Source organism: Crotalus tigris, unplaced genomic scaffold, assembly GCF_016545835.1.
Source record: "Crotalus tigris isolate CLP2741 ecotype Arizona unplaced genomic scaffold, ASM1654583v1 scf7180000017731.4096049, whole genome shotgun sequence".
Lineage (NCBI taxonomy): Eukaryota > Metazoa > Chordata > Lepidosauria > Squamata > Viperidae > Crotalus > Crotalus tigris.
The window spans coordinates 3,293,441-3,314,576 of record NW_024096599.1 but is presented as its reverse complement, the minus strand read 5'-3'; the positions used below and the strand labels follow the sequence as shown (position 1 = coordinate 3,314,576).

Below are 21,136 nucleotides of genomic sequence, written 5' to 3'. Positions count from 1 at the left end.
GCTAAAGGACAGACTTTTTTCTTTGGCTTCAAATTTTGTTTGTTTGTTTGAGTTGTATTATTAGATGTCTTCTATTTATTGCAGAAAAGCATTCTATATAAACTGTAGCAAAAAGTGAATATTTCAGAAACTGGTAATGCCAAGAATATTGCTGACAGCCACCCTACACATTTGTTACCGCATTCTCAGCACAAGTGCCGAAATGAACATCTGCAGTGTAAAATTCAGTCCATTAGTTCCTGCAGCTTGTTAGCATATTTTAATACTGTCTTCACAGCTTTCTATTTCCATCAAGGTGTTACTAGGTGTCAGACTCTGTATTCACAAACTTTACTAATACTATCCTGTGTCCTTCTATTCTGTATTTGACAAGATCAAAAGGGAAGGGTGAATCGAAAAATATACCTCCACCTGATATTAAGAGGATCTTCAAACATATAACATATGTGAGGGAAAAGAAAGTGTTCCATTTTTCCTGTTCCTAAAATTCTTTGTCATGTCCAAAATGAATACTGAGATTAATCAAGTTTTCCAAATTAGCTATTCGTTCATGTTACAGAAGATTTTGCAACAAAGATTTTGTATAAGCTTTAAAAGTAGATGTATCTTAGAAGTACACAAACATGTATAAGTTAATTTCTTCAGAGGATCTATGAAAGTATTTATTTTTTGACAAACAGTATCTGTCTATTTAGAATTCCATGACATCAAATTAATATACCATGAATGCTTATTTCCATTTATTGCATCCTCTTTTTCTAATTCCTAACCTAATCAAAAGTCATGTGTTATATTCTCTGCATAGCAAGTAGAAAAAAAAACTGGAGAAGCAGTTATGGTAGCTCAGTCAAGTAGGATAAATTTAAAGGAGGAACTAATTTCTATTGTAGACCTCAGAAACTTAAGAAAGCAAAAATAATAATGCTAGAACTAGCAAAATCAGCATACCATATATTAATATGCCTTGAGTTTTAATTCATGTAGAAGCCAAGAAACATAAGCTTCAGACATTCCCGCTAAATGCTAAGATATCTCTTGGGGGTTGATAAAATTGGAGGTAATATCATGAAAAGAAGGGATCATCTGGAATGGCCAAGAATGATTTATGTAACTCCTGAACAGAAATAGAATGTGCATACCTTGAAATTATTCACCAACCATTTAAAAAATGCAAGAAAAATACAAAGACCTGTAAACAGAAATAGAACAACTGTGGCAAAAGAAAGCAAAGGTAATACCAATAATAATAGATGCAATCCCAAAACACCTGGAGCACCACTTGAACACCATCGACATTGACGAATTCACTATTAGTCAATTGCAAAAGGAACTTTTATTTGGAACAGCTCATATCCTGTGACGATATCCGTAACATCAGCAAACATCCATGTCTGCCTATTCCAGGTCCTTGGAAAGGACTCAACAGGCAGACAAAAATGCCAAATCCAGTCTAAAAATCTTGCTGACGGTGCAAGTGGCTAGTGGTGGTAGGAATATTTGGGAACTGTGATCCCTAAGCTGGGACAGTGGCTCCAACAGATCCCAAGAACAACATCAGAGCTCTCTATCTAGAAGAGTGTAGTGCCAGGAACAACTAAGTTACTGAACAGATTTCTGGTAGAAGTTGCCCATACCACTCATGGGTGGTGGGGGGATAAGGGAATTTATTTATATATGTGGTCAACAGAATGCACCAACAATTAATATCTTGCCTCCTATTTTCCTACAGCAGCAACCTTGAAAGGTGGGTTGGGCTAAGAGATAGCAACTGCCCCCAAATCACTCAGCCAGCTTTGGGTCTAAGAGATGCCTAAAATTCACACTTTCCTAGTTTCTATGCCAATACCTTAATCGCAATACCCAACTGGCTCATATGGTATCTCATTTAGATTGAAGGAATAGAATTAGAGAGAACAACAAAATGTCTTGGGCTGCCCTATTGATGCACAGTTATATTGTGTAAAATAAACTTAAATTAGGCTATCAGCAGCCAATTCATTATAAGTAATTTGGGAAAACAAATACAAAGTGATAATTAGATAGTTATTGAGTCTAGTTTAAGGAATAACAATTCCAGCCCCTACTTAAACTTCATTTTACTTTTTTGTTTTAATGTGGGAAAGAAAGTAAAAGAGATACAGAAAAGGTATGGAAAAAAAGGGACAAAAATACAAAATTATAATACTTATGTATATTCAAGCCCAATATGACTCTGTTTTAGAATCATAACAAATATATTTCATTATGCAATACATCAGTTCGAATATAGATAGTCCTCACTTAATGACCATTTGTTTGAAATTATGATGTGCTGAATGTACTTATAAAACATGCTTTGAAGTTATGTCCATTGCAACACCTCCATGGTACATAACACAACTGGTTGCCAAGCATTCTATGATCATGTGATTTTCATTTACAGTCTTTCCTACTGACTTCCCCAGAAAGTCAATGGGGGAGCTGGCAGGAAGGTTACAAGCTGCTTCTGCCTGCTGTTGTCTCTGGAGGCTGGCTGAAAAAGATTTGTCTTGAAATCCAAACAGGATTTTGGCACAAAGTTTTTGCAGCCTGGGGCATTTACCAGCCAGCCCCCAGAGACAACAGGACTATCTCTCATTTCTATCCTATGCTGCAAACACTCCCTACCAAAATCCTGCCTGGATTTCATGACAACCCTTTTTCAGTTATACTCTTTGAGAGCAAAAGGGCTGTCCACCAAAGACATTCAACCCCATGTGGGGCATAGTTGTTCTGGTAGGCAGCTCTGAGGGTGAAAGAGGTGCCTGTCAGAAGATTTTGACCCTGCATGAGGCATAGTCCATAGGGCAGTTCTTTGAATGCAAAAGAACTACCCCTAGAAGATTTGGACTCACACAGAACAGAATCCCTATGGCAGGCAGCTCTTTCACTCCATCAGCTTAAGAAGCTGGGAGATCGCTTAATGACCACAACTAAGAATTGTGACTTCTGACTGTGGTCATTGAGCAAATCAGTCATATGATGTCTTGTTTAACAACGTTTTTACTCAACAACTGAAGATTCCAGTCATGATTGTGGCTGTACGTTGAGGACTACCTGCAGAGCTAAGAGGCTGCAAAAGAAACGCTTGGAAGAGAGCACAATAAAAATATCTTCATCCCATCAGGATTTAAAGTGGCTCATTATAATATTACTTAATGTTTTCAATGGGAGGCACCAACAGAAATTTCCTCTAAGCCATCCAGAGTCGCATGACATGAGATGGGAAGCATATGCATTTAACAAATAAAAAATAAATAGTAAAATAAATTTAGAAGAATGAATTATATTTGCTTATCTTATATTTCAATTTTGTGTTGATCTGAAATAAAGAACATGGAAAAATCTGAAAAAAATTGTTTGATAAGTTATGCATAGTACACCAACTTTGCTAGCTTTCCTGTTTCTGCATGTCCCACTTTCAAAATGTCATTTAAAAAAAGATGTTTAACACAAGAACACATTATGTTCTAGCATCTGCTATGTGATTTTAAAACAATGTTTCCTTGAGTGGTCCTTAGGAAAAGGAAGTATCCTATTTGAGTTCTAGCCCTAAAAAGGATACAGAGAAAATTTTGTGGGATCAGGAAAGAGGTAATGAATGACTACTCTTCTCTACTTATAGACTTCTGAATAAGTGCTACAATTTCAAGTTTCTCCCAATCTTGTCTTGAAATTCTTTAAACACCAGTCTTAGTTCTGATTCAGAGGGCCAATCAAGTCTCAAAGTGATTACCATATAACTGCCCTCGACTTGCCAACTTGCCGTCATTAAAAAGGTCACAATATGTTTCCTTTCTGCAAAATGATTATCTTGTTCTTCCCAATGTAAATCACATGCTGTATTAATATCCTACAGCTTCTTGCTACATTTTTTAAAATAGTCATTCTTTGAAGAAAGTAATACACCAAGTTCAATGTAAGTCTAAAAGACTTTTGAGAGTTGTATTATCTCCTGGCCTGATATCACCGAGTCATTAAAAAGATGAACTATACATTTTTATATATTCTTTTGTTCAATTATTTGTAGAATCCTAAAAATCCTAAAGTTATATATGTAGAATAAAAAACAGGCTGATCACTGTTCTTTTCTTTAAAAATTGCAGTGGTACATGACACTAGGCTATCTCAGTCTTTTTCTTTCTCAAAATGGGATGCTATTAATATTTCACAGTTTCTGAATAGTGGGATTTTCCATTTAGCTGTAACTACAAGTTTGGGTGGTCCAACAAACTTTGGGTGGTTCAGTAAAAAGGACTCGAAACAGGTTTGGGAATAAAAGGAGACCATAACTTGTTCTTTTCTGCACTTCAGCCCTACATAAATTACAATGCCATACATCATTGCTAATGAATAAAGTATTTTATTTTCAGGAGAAAAATGCAGGCAACGTTCAGTGTCCATTTCTTGAGTACAAGGTTAAGACACATTACCAAGATGGTCTTAATAATAAAAAGGAAGAAGAACCAAAGTCAGCGGTTAGAGTATCGATTGTATTCAGTAAGGGGGCACTAGAGAAGAGTTATTTGGCCAAATGTTATTAGACACACAAGGAATTTGTCTCAATAATTAAAAGATATTGCAGATATATTTCCCCAGTGGATATACTGTGCATATCTGCTTCTTATTCTGATATTTTATACTTCATTTCTCCTAACTTTACCATAGTTAACTCTTTTCTAGGTATAGTCTAGTGTTGCCTCAGTCCTAGACCCATATCCTGCAGTCCTATCTTTTTTTCAGTCAGATTCTGTCAAATCTCTTCCAAGACATACTTCTTCAAGGAATCTAGGTCAAGTCCCAGAGGTCCTCTCATGACACAATTTGCTAGTTAAACCCCTGACAAAGGATAAACAGAGAAACATATTTTGCATCAGAGAATTCAGGTTCTCTATATAGTTAAACATGCAAGAGGAAAAAGAATGAAGAAAAAATGCCTTTTAACAGCATTATTATACCAAGAACAAAACTGCTTTTCAGTTTCTAGCAGGAATTCCAAAATGATGCTTTCCTCCATCACTTGTTACAACATACATAAAAATTCAAAGGGGTGTGTGCCATATTTTGAATTTCTGGTAAGGACAAAGAAGTAGTAGGAACACTCAACACTATTAATTTATATTATGATCCAGTCCACATCAATACAACTAGAAAAGTATGCAGAAATTGCCAAAAATCTATATATGGAACTTTTCCTATTTCTTCCCACTTCTGAAGCATTAGCAAATAAAGTAGTTATTTTGTTAGTGTAGTAAGTAGCTAAGGCTTAATTTTATTTTTTGTACAATCTGCTTTGTACAAAAGCGTGCAGAATCCTGTTTTGGCCTCAGTGTAACTAGGCAATAACTACAGAAATGGCTCCTGGTAAATCTAATTGCACAGGTAAATGAACAAGAATTATTAAGATTTCTACTTTATTATTCCACTTTTAATGTTACAAATACTCTGGTATATTTTTTTCCTGAGTATACATTTCCTACTCCATTATCAGTCAAATTAGAAATATAAATTATAAAATACTAAAAATACAATCAATAGTCTTCATAATAAAATAAATGCAAAACTAATGCAGCTATTAGCTGAGATTAAAACCAAACCAAACTAAAGACCATTTTTTTTTCCAATTATGCTTGCATCCCATTCCTAGCTCCTATTTGTCTTTTGGGGGGGATGGGAAGAAAACCATCCCTTATTTGTCTTTTGGGGGCATGGGATAATATAATATAATATAATATAATCTTACATGTCTGAGATATTTGCGTTTAAATTTTTTTCTTGTTTGGCAGGTAGGCAGTGGGGATGCTCAAAACCAGCAAAACCAGCAAAATCTATCGAGCATTTTATTATGACTTCCCAGACACATTTATCATAACATGATACCTGTTAGGTAAACAATTAATAAAGGCAGATGACCTAGAATGACTATCAGGAATGGTAGAGTCTAATTATACCAGTGTCTCCTAAGAAGAAAATAATTCAATAAATTATTTCTCAGTTAACTTATCACGTGTAGGTTAAAAAGGTAACCAAAAAGTGCTGTGGACACATTTTGTAGTAATATCAGATTGCTTTTCTGGTCTCCATTATTCCAACCTACAATTATTCTGAATATTTCAGCAACAAATCATTGAAATCAAGATTTATAACTGCCTATTCTTTCTCCCTAACATCTAGTCATAGATACGTTTCAACTGAAATGGGTTTTGACCTGCTATCAGTAACAGAGGGCCATTTCTCAGGCCTGATGAAGCGTAATCTGCATTGATTGTTATCTGATTAGAAGAGAATGCAGTTTGGCTTCCCCCCCCCCCCCCATTACTTAAACCAGCATCTCACTGTTCCTCCTTAGAGACCACAGCTTCACTCAGGCAGAGAGTGTCTAGACAGTATTCATGATCCATCTGTCTGGCACAGCTAGGCTGATGGCAAACTCTATTAGAACTGGATTTTTTTTTTCACTCTTTCTCTCTCATTCCTCCCCCAATATTTTTTTTCTCTATGAAGCATAATCTGACACTAAAAATTACTATCATTGTTGCAGTTCTTAAAAAGGCAGTGTCAGACTTTCATTAACATCTATACCAGACGGCTACATATTTAAATAAATGGAAGAATAACCCAGATGAGGGTCAGCCCTTCATGCAGCACTCCTGGAGAGAGAGAGAGAGAGAGAGAGAGAGAGAGAGAGAGAGAGAGAGAGAGAGAGAGGGAGGGAGGGAGGGAGGGAGGGAGGGAGGGAGGGAGGGGGAGCCATCTATCTGATGTAGGTAAACAGTACCTTTCAAAAACTCCCTGTGTGAATTACATGCAGATAATCTCTTTACTGTATTATAAACATGTTCTAAATCCTTTGGAATGTGTTATAAGAATATTTACCTGGAATGTTTAAATGTTGCTTAACCCACAAAATTTATAAAACACACACACGTTTCAACAAAACCCTATTAATGCCTACATATGACATAATGAAAAGGATTCACAAAATTTAGGAAGTGGTATATGGTATAGTTTTCAAATACATCCCACACAGTGATAATAACAACAAGATTGTTTTACACTTGCTGTTTAACATTTGAATATTTGAATGGAACCATAATTTTATAATCTAAGATTTTCATTCCTATTTATACATCTTGGCTACATTTCTGAACCATGAATTATTAGCAAGAAATCATGTTACAATTATAGACCTCATATCTGTGAAATCCATTGTATCTCCTGGAGCAATGTCGTGAAACACAGGCAAAAGAAAATAATGTTGGCATAACAGCATCACTGTTTTTACAAGAATACTATTAACAATATATAGGGTTTCATTATTAATAAGTACAGTATAACAAATCTCTTGGCCAGATTTTTTCTTTTTCTCCAATCTGTTTAGCAAATTAATAAACTATTTTAAATTATTTAACATTGTCATTAAATGTTTGCCCTTTCACTTGAAACTTGATAATCCTTGCAAAAAAATTATTATTATCTGATTATCTACTATTTCTTTATTTGCTTGACCAAATACACTACAATCTATCTATCCACTTCCCATTTATCCTTGGTCGAAATAAGTAACTTCGTATTCATTTGCGTTTTATAAAACATTAATATAAACCAGTGATGGCGAAACTTTTAGAGACAGAGTGCCCAAACTGCAACCCAAAACCCACTTATGCATTGTCGGGTGTCGGGTGGGTATGGCCCATTGGCCAGGCATGGCCTATTGGCTGGGCTTGGCCCATTGGCTGTGTGTAGCTGCGGTGATAACGGCAGACTGGATGGGACTAAAAAGTTCAATCAATCAATTCCAACTTTGCATGATCTTTTTTTTCCCCGTGAGAAATTGAAATTGACTGATTGATTGAACCTTTTTTTTTTTTGTACACGGCGGCAGAGGCCTAAAGCGAAAAGGTTTTATAAAACCCATCTGAAGGCCTAGGACTGGGGCAACGGCGCGCGTGCCCACAGAGAGGGCTCTGAGTGCTGCCTCTGGCACCCGTGCCATAGGTTCGCCACCACTGATATAAACTATTTCAACTGGATGCAGAATACAAGTATTCAGTATGAAGTCATACAACACACAGTATGGCCAAATTTTTATTGACATATAAAGAGAAGTCTTACTCATCAAAGCATTTGTTCTGTAAATCAGCAAGGAAGTGATGATGTTCCTCTACTCCAAGCACACAAATTAATTCTGTACAGTGAACAATGCCGATACAATAAAGGTGCAAGGGCATGGAAGAGAAAACATGCAATTAGACAGTAAATTGAATAAGACAGAATTATCAATCAATGTTTTGAATTTACAAATCTGCACTTCAATCATTTCTTCTGTACAGCTATTCCTCAGTATTCTCAGAGTCTACGTGCTCTGACCTAGAATAGAAAGTAAATTTATATTCCCCTACAGTGGGCAATATGAAAAGAAGCTATAAAACCATATTGACATATTTGCTTTCCTTGCATCCAAGCTGCAAAGAATATTGACTATATCTCTTTGTCCCTAATTTTCTATGGCCTTAATAATATCATTTTGGTAATCATTTTGAAATGTCAAGTTTTACAACCATTAAAGCACAAAGCACCAAATGTGGCCAAAACCATGATGATAAATCCTTACCACTTCTGTCATCAGTATATTTGGTTGCTAAGTACTCCTCACAAAGGATATATCTAATGCAAAAGTACAGAATGCTATAATTAAAGTAACTGTAACAATGTATTAATTAATTGTGCTGCTGAATGAGCAGTATTTCACCTCCCTAGTAATTTTAAACTGCTGGGCAAGTTGTTCTATCACTGCACCTGGTCCAATGCTATCAACATGTGGAATGCTTAAAAACATCTGGAATCTATTAATGCATAAAATCTAGCATCCTCCCCAATTTGGCTTCATGCCAAGAAAGCCTTCATGAAAAGAAGCTGAAAATTCACAATGTTCTGTTTGGTGGGAAAGGAGGTGCAGCAAAGAAACACATTGCTCAACAGCTGATCAGCAAGATAAGCCTTTTCAAGAAGAGCTCTATAAGAATGGTTGGGTGATGGAAACGCAACCAATACTCAATTATATGCATCCAATTGCACTTTGCAATGGATAAGAATGGAGAATTAAATCTGTGTCTAGGAATCTATAGCCATTTGAGGAATTCTGCTATTGTGTAAAAATGTTTTAAAAAGCTGTATACAAAAATTAGTTTACAAAGTAGAATTATTAATATACATTTTATTTAGAGGCAAATGAAATCACTTCGAATTTAAAAGGTATTCTAGATAAGATAAAATAACCTTTATTGTCATTTTTTACTGTGGGCACACTGGCACACATTAAAAATGAAATTGCCTGCTTTCAAAAGTGTACACATACATAACACACATACTATATGCTATATACCAGTGGTGGCAAACCTATGGCACGGGTGCCAGAGGCGGCACTCAGAGCCCTCCCTGTGGGCACGTGCACCGTCGCCCCAATCCTAGGCCCTCAGCTGGGTTTTATAAAACCTTTTCGCTTTAGGCCTCCACCACCGTGTACAAAAAAAACAGGTTCAATCAATCAGTCAATTTCAAAAAGATCTTGCAAAGCTGGAATTGATTAATTGAACTTTTTAGTCCCACCCAGTCTGCCGTTACCACCACAGCCACACCTACCCAATGGGCACACCCACCCAATAGGCCACACCCACCTGGCACCCAACGATGCATAAGTGGGTTTTGGGTTGCAGTTTGGGCACTCGGTCTCTAAAAGTTTCCCCATCACTGCTATATACATACATATGTATGTATCTACACCATTACATATAAATGCATATAAATATTAATCACAGTCCATCTTGAATACATTGCGGAAAGAGAAAGCTTGAGAATTCACAAGGTTGATACTGTATGGAACAAAACTGTGACTGAATCTGGATGTTCTGCTTCAGATACCAAGAAGCCTCCTCCCAAAAGATAACAACAGATCATGAAGAGGATGTGTAGCGTCCCAGATAATCTTGCGGACGCTGCTCAAGCAACCTTTATATGCTATGTCCTGGACAGAAGGGAGGGAACTGCCAATAATCTTTTCTGTCATCCTCACCACTCTCTGCACTGCCTTCCTGTCTGATGCAGTAATGCTTCCAAACCAGACTGTAATGCAATATGACAGGATGCTCTCAATCGTCCCTCTGTAGAAAGTGGTAAGGACAGTGGAAGGAAGATGTGCTTTTCTCATGCAATGCATGAGATTCTACAAATCTGATATAGGGAGTCCTTGATTTACAACCATTCGTTTAGCAATTGTTCAAAGTTATGACAGCAGTGAAATAGTGATGTCTGTTTCTCACACTTATGACTATCATAGTGTCTCTGTAGTCATGTGATCACAATTTCAGCACTTGGTAACCAGTATGTATTTACAATTATTGCAGCATTCCAGAATTGTGCAGTTGTCATTTGCAACCTTCCTAGCGGACTTCCAACAAGCAAAGTCAAAAAGGAAACTAGCAGGAAAGATCACAAATCACAAACATGTGATGTCTTGCTTAATGGCAATGGTTTAATTTGCTTAATGATTATGACAAAAAAGATAATAAAATTAGGTGCAATCATGTAATGCCCCAATTAACAACCACCAAAACAAATTTTCAAGTCCCAATTGTGGTTGTAAGTTGAGAACTACCTGTGTTCAAATCTTTAAATGCTTTAGATACATCTACAGTTTCGGTCATAAGACAATTGCAACTGTTTGTTAAAAGGATTCCTGTAACTGTAAAACTTAGAATAAAAAAAATTAGGAAGCACAAAGATAGTGGAAATATATCAGAGAGCATTTGCAGTCAGATACACTAAGGCAGGGGTATCAAACTGCCGGCCCTGGGCCAGTTGCATTATACGGAGACCGCGCCCACCCCAGCTCCAGTAATGTAAAAAACCTCGCGATATGTCACGTGAAGTGGTGAGTTTGATACCTATGCACTAAGGTAAAATCCATTTGTAGAAATTCAGATTTGCAACAAGCAAATACTAATTGGGACAGATTCAACCACTTTTCAGTGATGGAATCTGGAAATTCTCTCAGCCACCATATAAACACAGTGTTCAGAAAACTTCTTAGCTAATACTGGCATCCTGTGAAAAACTCAAACTTGCCATTTTCATTTTGTAAAAACTCAATCACAGCTTGTGTGCTTCAGAAATGTATTCAAAGTTTCTTCTTCAAGGAAACCACATGCTTTCTAAGTTACCTTCCAGTCTTTTAGGCGTTTCTCATCTCTGGTACATTATAGAAACTCATGATTCCACACTAATGTCATCACATTAAAGCCAAACACTTAATTTACAACAAAAGGAAAAATTTGTAGATCAGACAATGTATAAACAAATTCTGATTGTTAATAGCAATAGCACTTAGACTTCACAGTATTTTACAGTCCTCTCTGAGCGTTTTACAGAGTCAGCATATTGCCCCCAACAATCTGGGTCCTCATTTTACTGATCTCAGAAGGATGGAAGTCTGAGCCGGTGAGACCTGAACGGCCAAACTGCTGGCACTCGGCAGTTAGCAGAATTAGCTTGCAATACTGCATTCTAACTACTGCACCACCACAGCTCTTAATGTTAATGTGATGGCTGTGACACTAGAGCTTGTTAAGATGTGCCAATTAATTCATTTTTAAACATATTATACATACTCATATATAAGCCTATCAGCGGACAGGCCAACCCTTGAAATTTTAACCAAAATATCATGAAAAATGAACCACCTGCTAATAAATCAACCCCCAAAATTTCCATGTTTTAATTTTCACAATTGGTTTATCTGTTGGTGGTACATTTTTTCATTGTAATTTGGTTAAAAATTTGAAGGTCAGCCTAGCAATGGATGGGTTTATACACAAATATTTCCAGGATATGTGGATACATTTAAAAAGTACTTTGTTGCTGCATATATTCACTGATGAACCTCTCTGTAGATAATCTTCCCAATTTTGGGAGTATGTTTTTGCACCTAAATTTTTTGCCTTATCTGAAAATATATATGGTATATTATTCTGAACAACTTTTTCAGAATCCTTGAACAAAAACATATGATTTCTCTTCAATTCAGCTACTGAATTCAACAGGGTTATATTCTACTCTTATAAGGCATTTAATAACAGGCAAACAAATAAGAGTAGACTATAACCCTGTTATATTCTAAATAGAATCTAAACAGAGATTCTATTTAGAATATAACAGGGTTATAGTCTACTCTTATTTGTTTGCCTGTTATTAAATGCCTTATAAAATATTAACCTTGATTATTTAAAGCATAATTAAAAAGAAAGTCACTATCTTATATAATCTTTTTGAATAATATGAAGGAAAGCTTACTTTGATGCTATCAGAAAGGCTATATTATCATGGAATATACACAATATTAGAATTTCTCTGCATTTAAAACATAATGTGAAAATATGGTTTGTAATTATATCAAAATAATTTTTAATAGTAATTGGACAGAACTGGACAGAAAAAAGCATTAAAATGTACACCATGTTTTAGATACTATATGCCATCCTGTAAATACTTAGATTTTCAGTAAATTTAAAACTGATTAAAATCCAAAAGACCTTCTTTAAGAGTCTGAAACAAATTGCTTTCTGTTTTAAAAGGTCGAAATCTACACATATCTAATGGCAGACAATATGAAGACCAATCTAGTTTTACTCGGTCCCTCTGTCAATGACTGCTAATATTTGGCTGCATGCCACATGGATACTCCTACTCAACCTAGATAATCCTGAAAGCTCCATCACTGACAAACAGTTTGAGCCTTCTGTTTTTCGGATATTGGGCATATTAGCATGCTGTATGGAGTTCTATCAGTGAGTGTGAGAAATTAGTTGTAAGCAATTAAATTCCTAGTGCCTTCTTTTTTGCTGAAAATTTCTTGTACTAGTAAAGCATACCAACTGAAAAGAAGGAAAATGATAAATCACAACTATGGCTATACTTTTTATTCTCTGTTGTGATAATTACATACAATGACCAGTTTCTACTTCGATTCCAACATCCCCCAACAACACCAGCAATAACAAAAGAAATATAACAAAATTCACAGCAAATTATATAATTGGCAAGTACTCACAGCTAAAGATACTTGGAGGTGGATGTTCAGTTACAAGTAAGCAGTTCTCTTCATCGCTATTATCCCCACAATCATTCTGTTCATTACAGAGCAGTGAGGCACGATATAAGCATTTGCCACTGGTGCAGGTGAATTTGCACTCTGAAAAGGTACACAATAAAAGAAAACCACAAATGAATACAATCCATTTTCTGTTTCATTATATATCAGATCGGTAGTCTGTAATACAACATATTCAATACACATGTAAGTTATGAGAGTAAAGGGCTTTTCTACTCATTTGATCCTTGAACATGAATGTTAAACTACAATACAATTTAATAATAATTTAAATGGCAGAAGGAAGGTCAACAGAACCGTATTCATCACAAATAACGTAGACATTTACAGTCAACAATGGTCTGATATCCATACAGGAATACCACTTATTTTCCTGGCTTGTTGGTCAGCTTCTCCCAACGCATTCAAGATTTGTTTAAATCTCCTGCTCACATTTATTACAGGCAATCCTTGGACTGTTCATTCAGCAGCCATTCAATATTGCAAGGCCCAATGCAGGCTACATGAGAGTTTAGTGCAGGCCTGGACCTGAAATAGAGTGCATGCCAGGCCTGCACCACACTTCGCAGGCACTCCACCACACTCTGAGGCATCCAATGCTCCATTTAACAACCACAGCTAGGAGATCCAAGATCGTGATCATTGAGCAAGACATCACCAAGATCATGATCATTGAGCAAGGTGCCTCACTTAATAACCATTACAACTTAACCACTAAAATTCCAAGCTCAGTTGTGGTCATACGTCAAGGACTATTTGTGGTGCTTGTTTTGTATTTGCTGTCAATTACTACAAAACACATATTTGTTTATCATTCTCACAGGAAATTGCAAGCATATGGGTAAAATTATAGTTCACAGTCTGTGTCCAGAACTACCCATTTCCTTTGCACTGAGAGCAAGTTTCAGTCAAAGCAGGGCTCCCTGTGGAGAGAACGGGAGGGGCTCATGAGATAGTTTCCCATTTCTTTCCTGGCCAAAAAAGTGCTCTATTTATAAACAAAGGCTTAGATCCAGGCTTCACAAAATTGCACTCTGAAAGAAGGGAGACAGGAACCTACATTTTCAATTCTTTTTTTTTCGCCCTTGTTCTTCTGTTCCTTTTGCACTGAAGGCTTAATTGTATACCGTCCAGAGTCACTTGCTCAAGAGATGGGCAGCAGTGGTGGGATTCAGCCAGTTCGCACCACTTCTGCAGAACTGATAGCTAATTTTTTGTTGCCCAGGGCCAGAATGGCATCCACACGGAGAACCAGTTGTTCACATATTTGAATCCCACCACTGAGGGGCAGCAATATCAATTAGGAAAATAAATAAATTAGGGGAGGCACTTCAGAGAAATGATACTGGAAGTTGCAGAAGAAGATCAAATAGGAATCATTTCCCTATTCGTGTCTACCCTTTTTTTATGGCTCAATGGAAAGAGCTTTCAAGGAAAGCCAATTTAAATGATGGACAGACCCCACAACTTCTGTTGTTTCATACAGTATATGAAATTCAGTAAGCATGCAAAGGTCTTCTCATTCCATGCCTAGTAAGTAAGCTTCTCATTCATATGGTGTTCTCAATTGTTTTACAATTTCTGCTAACCATTCTCAATATTATTAAATTTGTGTTTTAGGATTTTTCTTTATTATAACTCTTTCCACACCTGAAAGACAGTAAAATCAAAAGATGAATGGTAGAATTTATCTAGAACAGAAAATGTTCATCATAAATATATGCTGTAAATGCACATAAAAACAAACCTCAATTTTTAAAAATGTGGCTGCTTTTAAATCATTTTGAAAGCTTTGTGTTAGAAATGCTAGTATATAATGTATATTATATTTGAACTGACCCAGCATAAGCCATGTCTAGTGTATCTGTTTGGAACATACCCCACTTTGAAAAAATATAATTATTAGTGGCTGTGCTAATCTTTTTTTTAAGCCACAAAATGTTTCAACTTTTATATGTAATCTGCAATAATCTATCCAAGCCTATGAATCTGTATATTTACCCACTTTTTTAAAAAGCCAGATGGCAATAAACTGGGGAATCACAATACAGACAATACTCTACTTACAAACAGGTTAGATTCTGAGAGGTTGTTTGTAAATCCAGTTTATTCACAAATGCAAACAAGCATAAAAAAATATGCAAGATAAAGTCAGTTCTAATCCTTCCCCACCTTCTCCTGACTTCCAGAGCCCTTTAGTTGAAGTTGCAGTCAAGTTTGTTCATATTGACAAAAGTTCGCAACTTGAAAGTTCATAAGTACTGTAAAATAATGTCTGTACAGTTGAAAACCTTTTTCCCCACTGCACTAAAAAAACAAACAAAAAAAACTACTATCCAGTCCAAGAATCCAGGAAAGGCCACGGTTCGTTCATTGTCCTCGCAGGCATGTCTCTTCCTGGGCAGACAGCTTCCTATATTGTATACAAATAGGGGATTTCGATTCAACAGAAAACATATGGATGCACTGATCTAGAAGGTTTAGCTTTCCATATTTAACATTTTCTAGAGCAGTGGTTCTCAACCTTTTTAATGTCACAACCCCCAACCGGTCATAAGTCGAGGACTACTCAACCGGTTGTAAGTCGAGGATTACTCAACTGGTGCAGCACCGTTTGCAGAATGGGAGTTTTGGAGGGCTCAGCAGGGCAGAGACAGCCTGGACAATTCCTATTGGCTTTTGAAAGCCAATAGAATTAGACTCTATTCAAGAGAGTCTATTCTATTGGCTTTCAAAAGCCAATAGAATAAAAGGGAGTAGCACAACTAAGGAAAAGGGGGAAAAATGGCAGACTGCGTTGCTTGGCGACCCCCATGAAATGGTCGTTCGACCCCAAATGGGGTCCCGACCCACAGGTTGAGAACACTGTTCTAGAGGTAATGGCCGAACAATTAAATGGTGGTTTTATTCCTCCAAAAATAAAGATCCCTTAAATTATTTTATGTTGTATTTTTTTAAAAAAAAAATGCTATAAAAACAAAGGAATAGCCAATTTAAAAAAAATCCAAAAATCACCCATTTTTATTTATCTTAATAAATATTTAAAAAGTAATTAAGAAAATATTTTATTCTAGAGATACTTCTTTAAGTCTAACTCTACATTAGGCAATATGCTGTGCAATAATTTAGCCATAGCAGGTGACAGCACTTAATCAGAATTGCTGATCTTGAAAAAGTATGACTGAATCTGATTGGTAGACGGATGGGGGGGGGGAAATTAGGAAACCTTACAATGTAGCTAGATTGAGACATTGAAAGAAAAAAAATCTCAGAAATTATGAATAGCAAACTACTTCCAAAATGTTACCAAGAAAACATAGGGACATGTCCATGTAGATTGAAGAAAGACGACTTCTTCAGCAGGATTATTGATTATATATTCCAAATCTCATTTTCATTATTTCATTATAAACTTTTCCTTGTTTTTAGATTCCACAGATAAGTTTCAAAGAGACTTTTTAGCAGTGGGAAGTGGAATTTGGATGAAAAAATACTTGTCATAAAATCTGATATTTTTAATTGATGTTCCAATTCTTAATAAATATTGGTTTATAACCATCATTCTTTAAGGCTACAGACATTATATTAACTGTATATCCAAATATGGATTCTATCATTATATACTGAATTATCATTATATTGTCTTTAAAGAAGACAATTATTAAACATTAGGAAAAATCATTCTGGATATGTGCTGACTTTGGGAATGAATAAAAATATTGCTTTGTGTGTCATGTTTCAGCAATTTATATCAAAATTAAGCTAAAAGGTGTCTTTTGTATACAGTATAATATTTTTCTTTTGCATGCATTTTTTAAACCATTGGGAATTGTTATTTCAGGAATTTTTTTCCAATTTGGCAGAAAGCAAATTATAATAATGCTTATCCTTAAAGCAGTCACTGAGAAATAATTTATTCAAAGCAATTCTTCCCATTTAAATTTGCCTCTTCCTTTTTTATACATGCCTTATTATCCATAATGGTTTTAGATGGATTTTTTTTTGATATATTTGAATGATTGAGCACCTGTAAATGTCCTGAAAATATATTATCATTTTCTTTTTTGTCCTGCTCATCAAATGAATTACTTCCAACAATATAAACTGCAGCTGTGAGGACTCCAGTCAGGATGGGGACCATAACAGAGAGCAAGGTTTATGTGTTTTTTTAAAGAAAATACAGTCATAAATGAGAAGAAAAACAAAGTTAAAATACAAAAAGTCCAGCATGTAGACCCAGATTAACAGCTGAAAGTAGCATGTCCAGACTATTATACCTGAGGATATAGAAACAATCCTATCATCTGGTATGCTAACAATGCTGTCAGGAACAGCCAGTGACCTTGAATTACACTGACGAGGAAACTAAAGTTAACTAGCAATTGAACCTAATGACACACCAGAGAGATCTTCATAAATTGAGTTATTACACTGCTAGTCTAGACAGGAGAAGGTGGGGGAAGAATTGAGTGATTCCATTTTTAAAGATAAGTCAGCAGGACTGTGGTTTATAAATAACTTTCAAAGCTATTTTTCTTCCTTCTTCAGTTTCAAGCCATAATTATAATCCTCAGTGGTCAGTTACAGAACAATCTCTAACCCAGATGATAGAAAGCATTAGCAGTTGAAGCTGAAATGTCTAGTGATTTTTTAAAGGCTTCCTCTCTTTTTGTGGAATTTTTCATAAAGAGGTGGGAAGAGAAAAGAATTTATATCAGTTATGGGTAAATAATATTTTTGTATTCATTCGTTGTACTTTTATACATCAGTTAATTCAGTATAGTTTATGTAATGTAATTCAATACCCTTTTATCCACTGTTCTATATGTGTTCCTTTGTAAAATCACTTATTTCATTTGTAATTTTATATACAAATAGATGCTACAATTAACTCAGAGGCCAACTCTGTCTTCACATTGATCAAGACTATCACAAGGTCTGATCACATCAGTCATGGCAGAAGGAGCACTTGCATTTGTCAGACTTCTGGCATGATATGCTATCTACTTTACATAGAACAATTGTGGCAGTTTGTAGGCAAAACAGTACACAAACCTGATATTAGAAGGGAAGCATCTAGAAAAAAAATGAAACACTTTTCAACTCTTGTCAATTAACTTCTGAACAAAGGAAACTCAAAGGGAAACATAATAATTTTTTTATTTAATTCTTTGGATAAAGGTGGTTTCCAGCCACTATAAAACAGTCTTATCATGATGATTATATTACCATCAATTTGGGATATTTTGAATGGGGATCATAGTTATTTCACATTTCTTGAAGTTTCAATTGATTTAGCAATAGCAATAGGACTTAGACTTATATACCATTTCATTGTGCTTAACAGCGGTTTACAGAGTCAGCATATTGTCCCCCAACAATCTGGGTCCTCATTCTACTGACCTCAGAAGGATGGAAGGCTGAGTCAACCTTGAGCCAGTCAGGATTGAACTCCTAGCAATGGGCAGAATCAGCCTGGAGTACTGCATTCTAACTACTGCACCAATTCAGCGCAGTGTGTTATGTACTGCATATCATTACCATGTAATTCTCACTACAGATAGGTAGATAGATAGATAGATAGATAGATAGATAGATAGATAGATAGCTATAGATATAGTGATAAGTAGAATTTGTCTAGTTGATGAAGGAGATTAGTTTCAGGATATTGTAGGTGGTCATCATAAATGTAAAATCCTCTAATCCATTTCCTTAAATAACAGTTCATTAATGAAGATGCTACTCATATCAAACTAGTTAAGTAACCTGTATATTAAATGATTAAAATCTTACCCCTGTTCCTGCACCACTACCAGTACCACTACCTTCAATACTCTACCCCAAGAATCAACCATATTTATTTAGAGGAAAATTGGCTGTGGAAAGGCTGGAGCAGACTTCTGCTGCACTGCACAGAACAGCACATATATGGCTGTTGTTCGGAAACAGTTGCACAGCTGTTCTTTTTATATGTTACCAAATTTAAACATTATGGCTGGGGGGGGCGCTTAAATGCGCTTGATTTTGTAGGAAGTAAAATCAACCAATCAACATGCGGGATGTGCACCTCCACACAATGCACAGTTGGGATTTGGGAGGTGTGTGCATCAGCCTGTCTGCAGCCATCTGCAACCTCCACTTGCCCATCAACCCCTTTGAAGTGTGAGTACACTCAATGTTCATGCGTAGTTATGGACCACTTTAAATCACCCTTAATTCTGAGCAGATTAAATCTCAATGAAGAAGAATGTTCTGATTTCAAATTTCACTATCCCTGATATAAGCAAAACATAATTTTTATCAATTCTGATGTGCCTTCTAAGAATACAAAGAATACCAAATCTGCTACAAAATTAGGTTGCTATCTTTGGTGGGAAGTGTTGGCAAGGTCACAATTATATTGTTAGGTTAGTTTATTCAACTGGACTTCAATGCAATTAGGTGTCTCATTTAATACTAAATTGCAATACAATCAAACAAGACTTTATAGGCTAAAAATGGCACCATTACCTTTTCTCAGAAAACATGCATATTTTGTCTTAGCATTTCTTCAATGAATAGCCTTCTGAAAAAGTAAACCACTGCATTATATATAAGAAGCTGATTTCAAAAAGACATAAAATTTACATTAAAATATTTAGATAAGTGCAAAGTCATAATATAAATTTATGTATATATAAATTAAATACACACACACATATATACATGCTGTGGACTCCACTGGCAAAGGAATTTTGACTGATGGGTCCAGAAGAAGAGCCTTTTCTGCTGTGGCTCCTGCCCTCTGGAACATCGTACCTCTTGACCGGATATCTGCCCCCACCTTCTTGGCCTTCCAAAAGAACTTGAAAATCTAGCTCTGCCTACTGGCTTGGTGTCCTGATGGGGGCGTCCCACTCTAGAGGTGATTAGTAGAAGATCTCACTGCCACCCCATTTATATACTGGTCCCTTTTTTATTTAGTTTTTGTTAACTTTTAATATTTTAAGTTTTAACTTCTAATGTTTTTAATATTTTTTAACATAATTGCTTTCTGTTGCTGTAGAATGCCCAGAATTACATAACAGTAGGATGATTGGGATATCAAGTTAATAAATAAATGTTTTCCCTTAAATTTTCTTATGAATTTGGAAGCTAATCATACTAATATTATTAGTGCTCCAACCAACTCAAATTTTCTTGATGTTTATGTATGTATGTATGTATGTATGTATGTATGTATGTATTGGATGGAAGAATAATGCTGGAAGAAGTAAATAAAATGATGTATACTGATACCAGGAACTGCAGGTGCTTGTGTGGCAATTTACAGGTCCAAATATAAGTGAGTAAATTCTAAGTTGCTCGCATATTAGGCTGCTATGTCTGTCTCTATAAATGCTAATGAAGCAGAGAAACATGAAAGGGGGTTAAAGGGATAGGAAGCAAAAGACACCTAGTTATTTTGTCTATCAAGTGAGAACTTGTTAGAAAATCAACCTTGGAGAAAGAAACTCATGATTCTGAAATTTAACAGAAAAACAAAGCATGGTCTATTTATAAATAGAATTGCAACCCCACAGTTCCTTTGGAAAAAAATAAAAACAAAATCTTCAAAGAATTGACAGGACCAGCCAAAAACTTTAAAAAATACTTTGTAGGTTGCATTAGATTCTTGTTCAAAAATAGTGATGTGGTAGCATACAGGAGAAAAGCCATATGGATCCTCCTACAATTTATAAAATGAAGAAAATTTAATTTCTGAATTTCAAAAATCCTATTTTGTTCATAATTCACAAAATAATATTCACACAATGCACACATATTCTTTGGAATCAAAATTACAAGCAATGATGTAAGCATTACAAAAATCTTTATCTATATCAGCGGTTCTCAACCTATGGGTCGCGACCCCATTTGGGGTCGATCGACCATTTCTCAGAGGTCGCCAAACAAGGCGATCCGCCATTCCCC

At 35.7% G+C, this 21,136-nt stretch overlaps 1 protein-coding gene across 1 annotated transcript in view; it reads right to left on the bottom strand.

Annotated features, from left to right (window-relative positions):
- LDLRAD4 (low density lipoprotein receptor class A domain containing 4) overlaps positions 1–21,136 on the bottom strand; it is a 270,690-nt gene that overhangs the window by 125,143 nt on the left and 124,411 nt on the right. Inside the window, exon 4 of the mRNA XM_039339281.1 lies at positions 13,124–13,264. Coding sequence (XP_039195215.1) covers positions 13,124–13,264 — 141 coding nt within the window. The remainder of the gene's footprint in view (positions 1–13,123; positions 13,265–21,136) is intronic.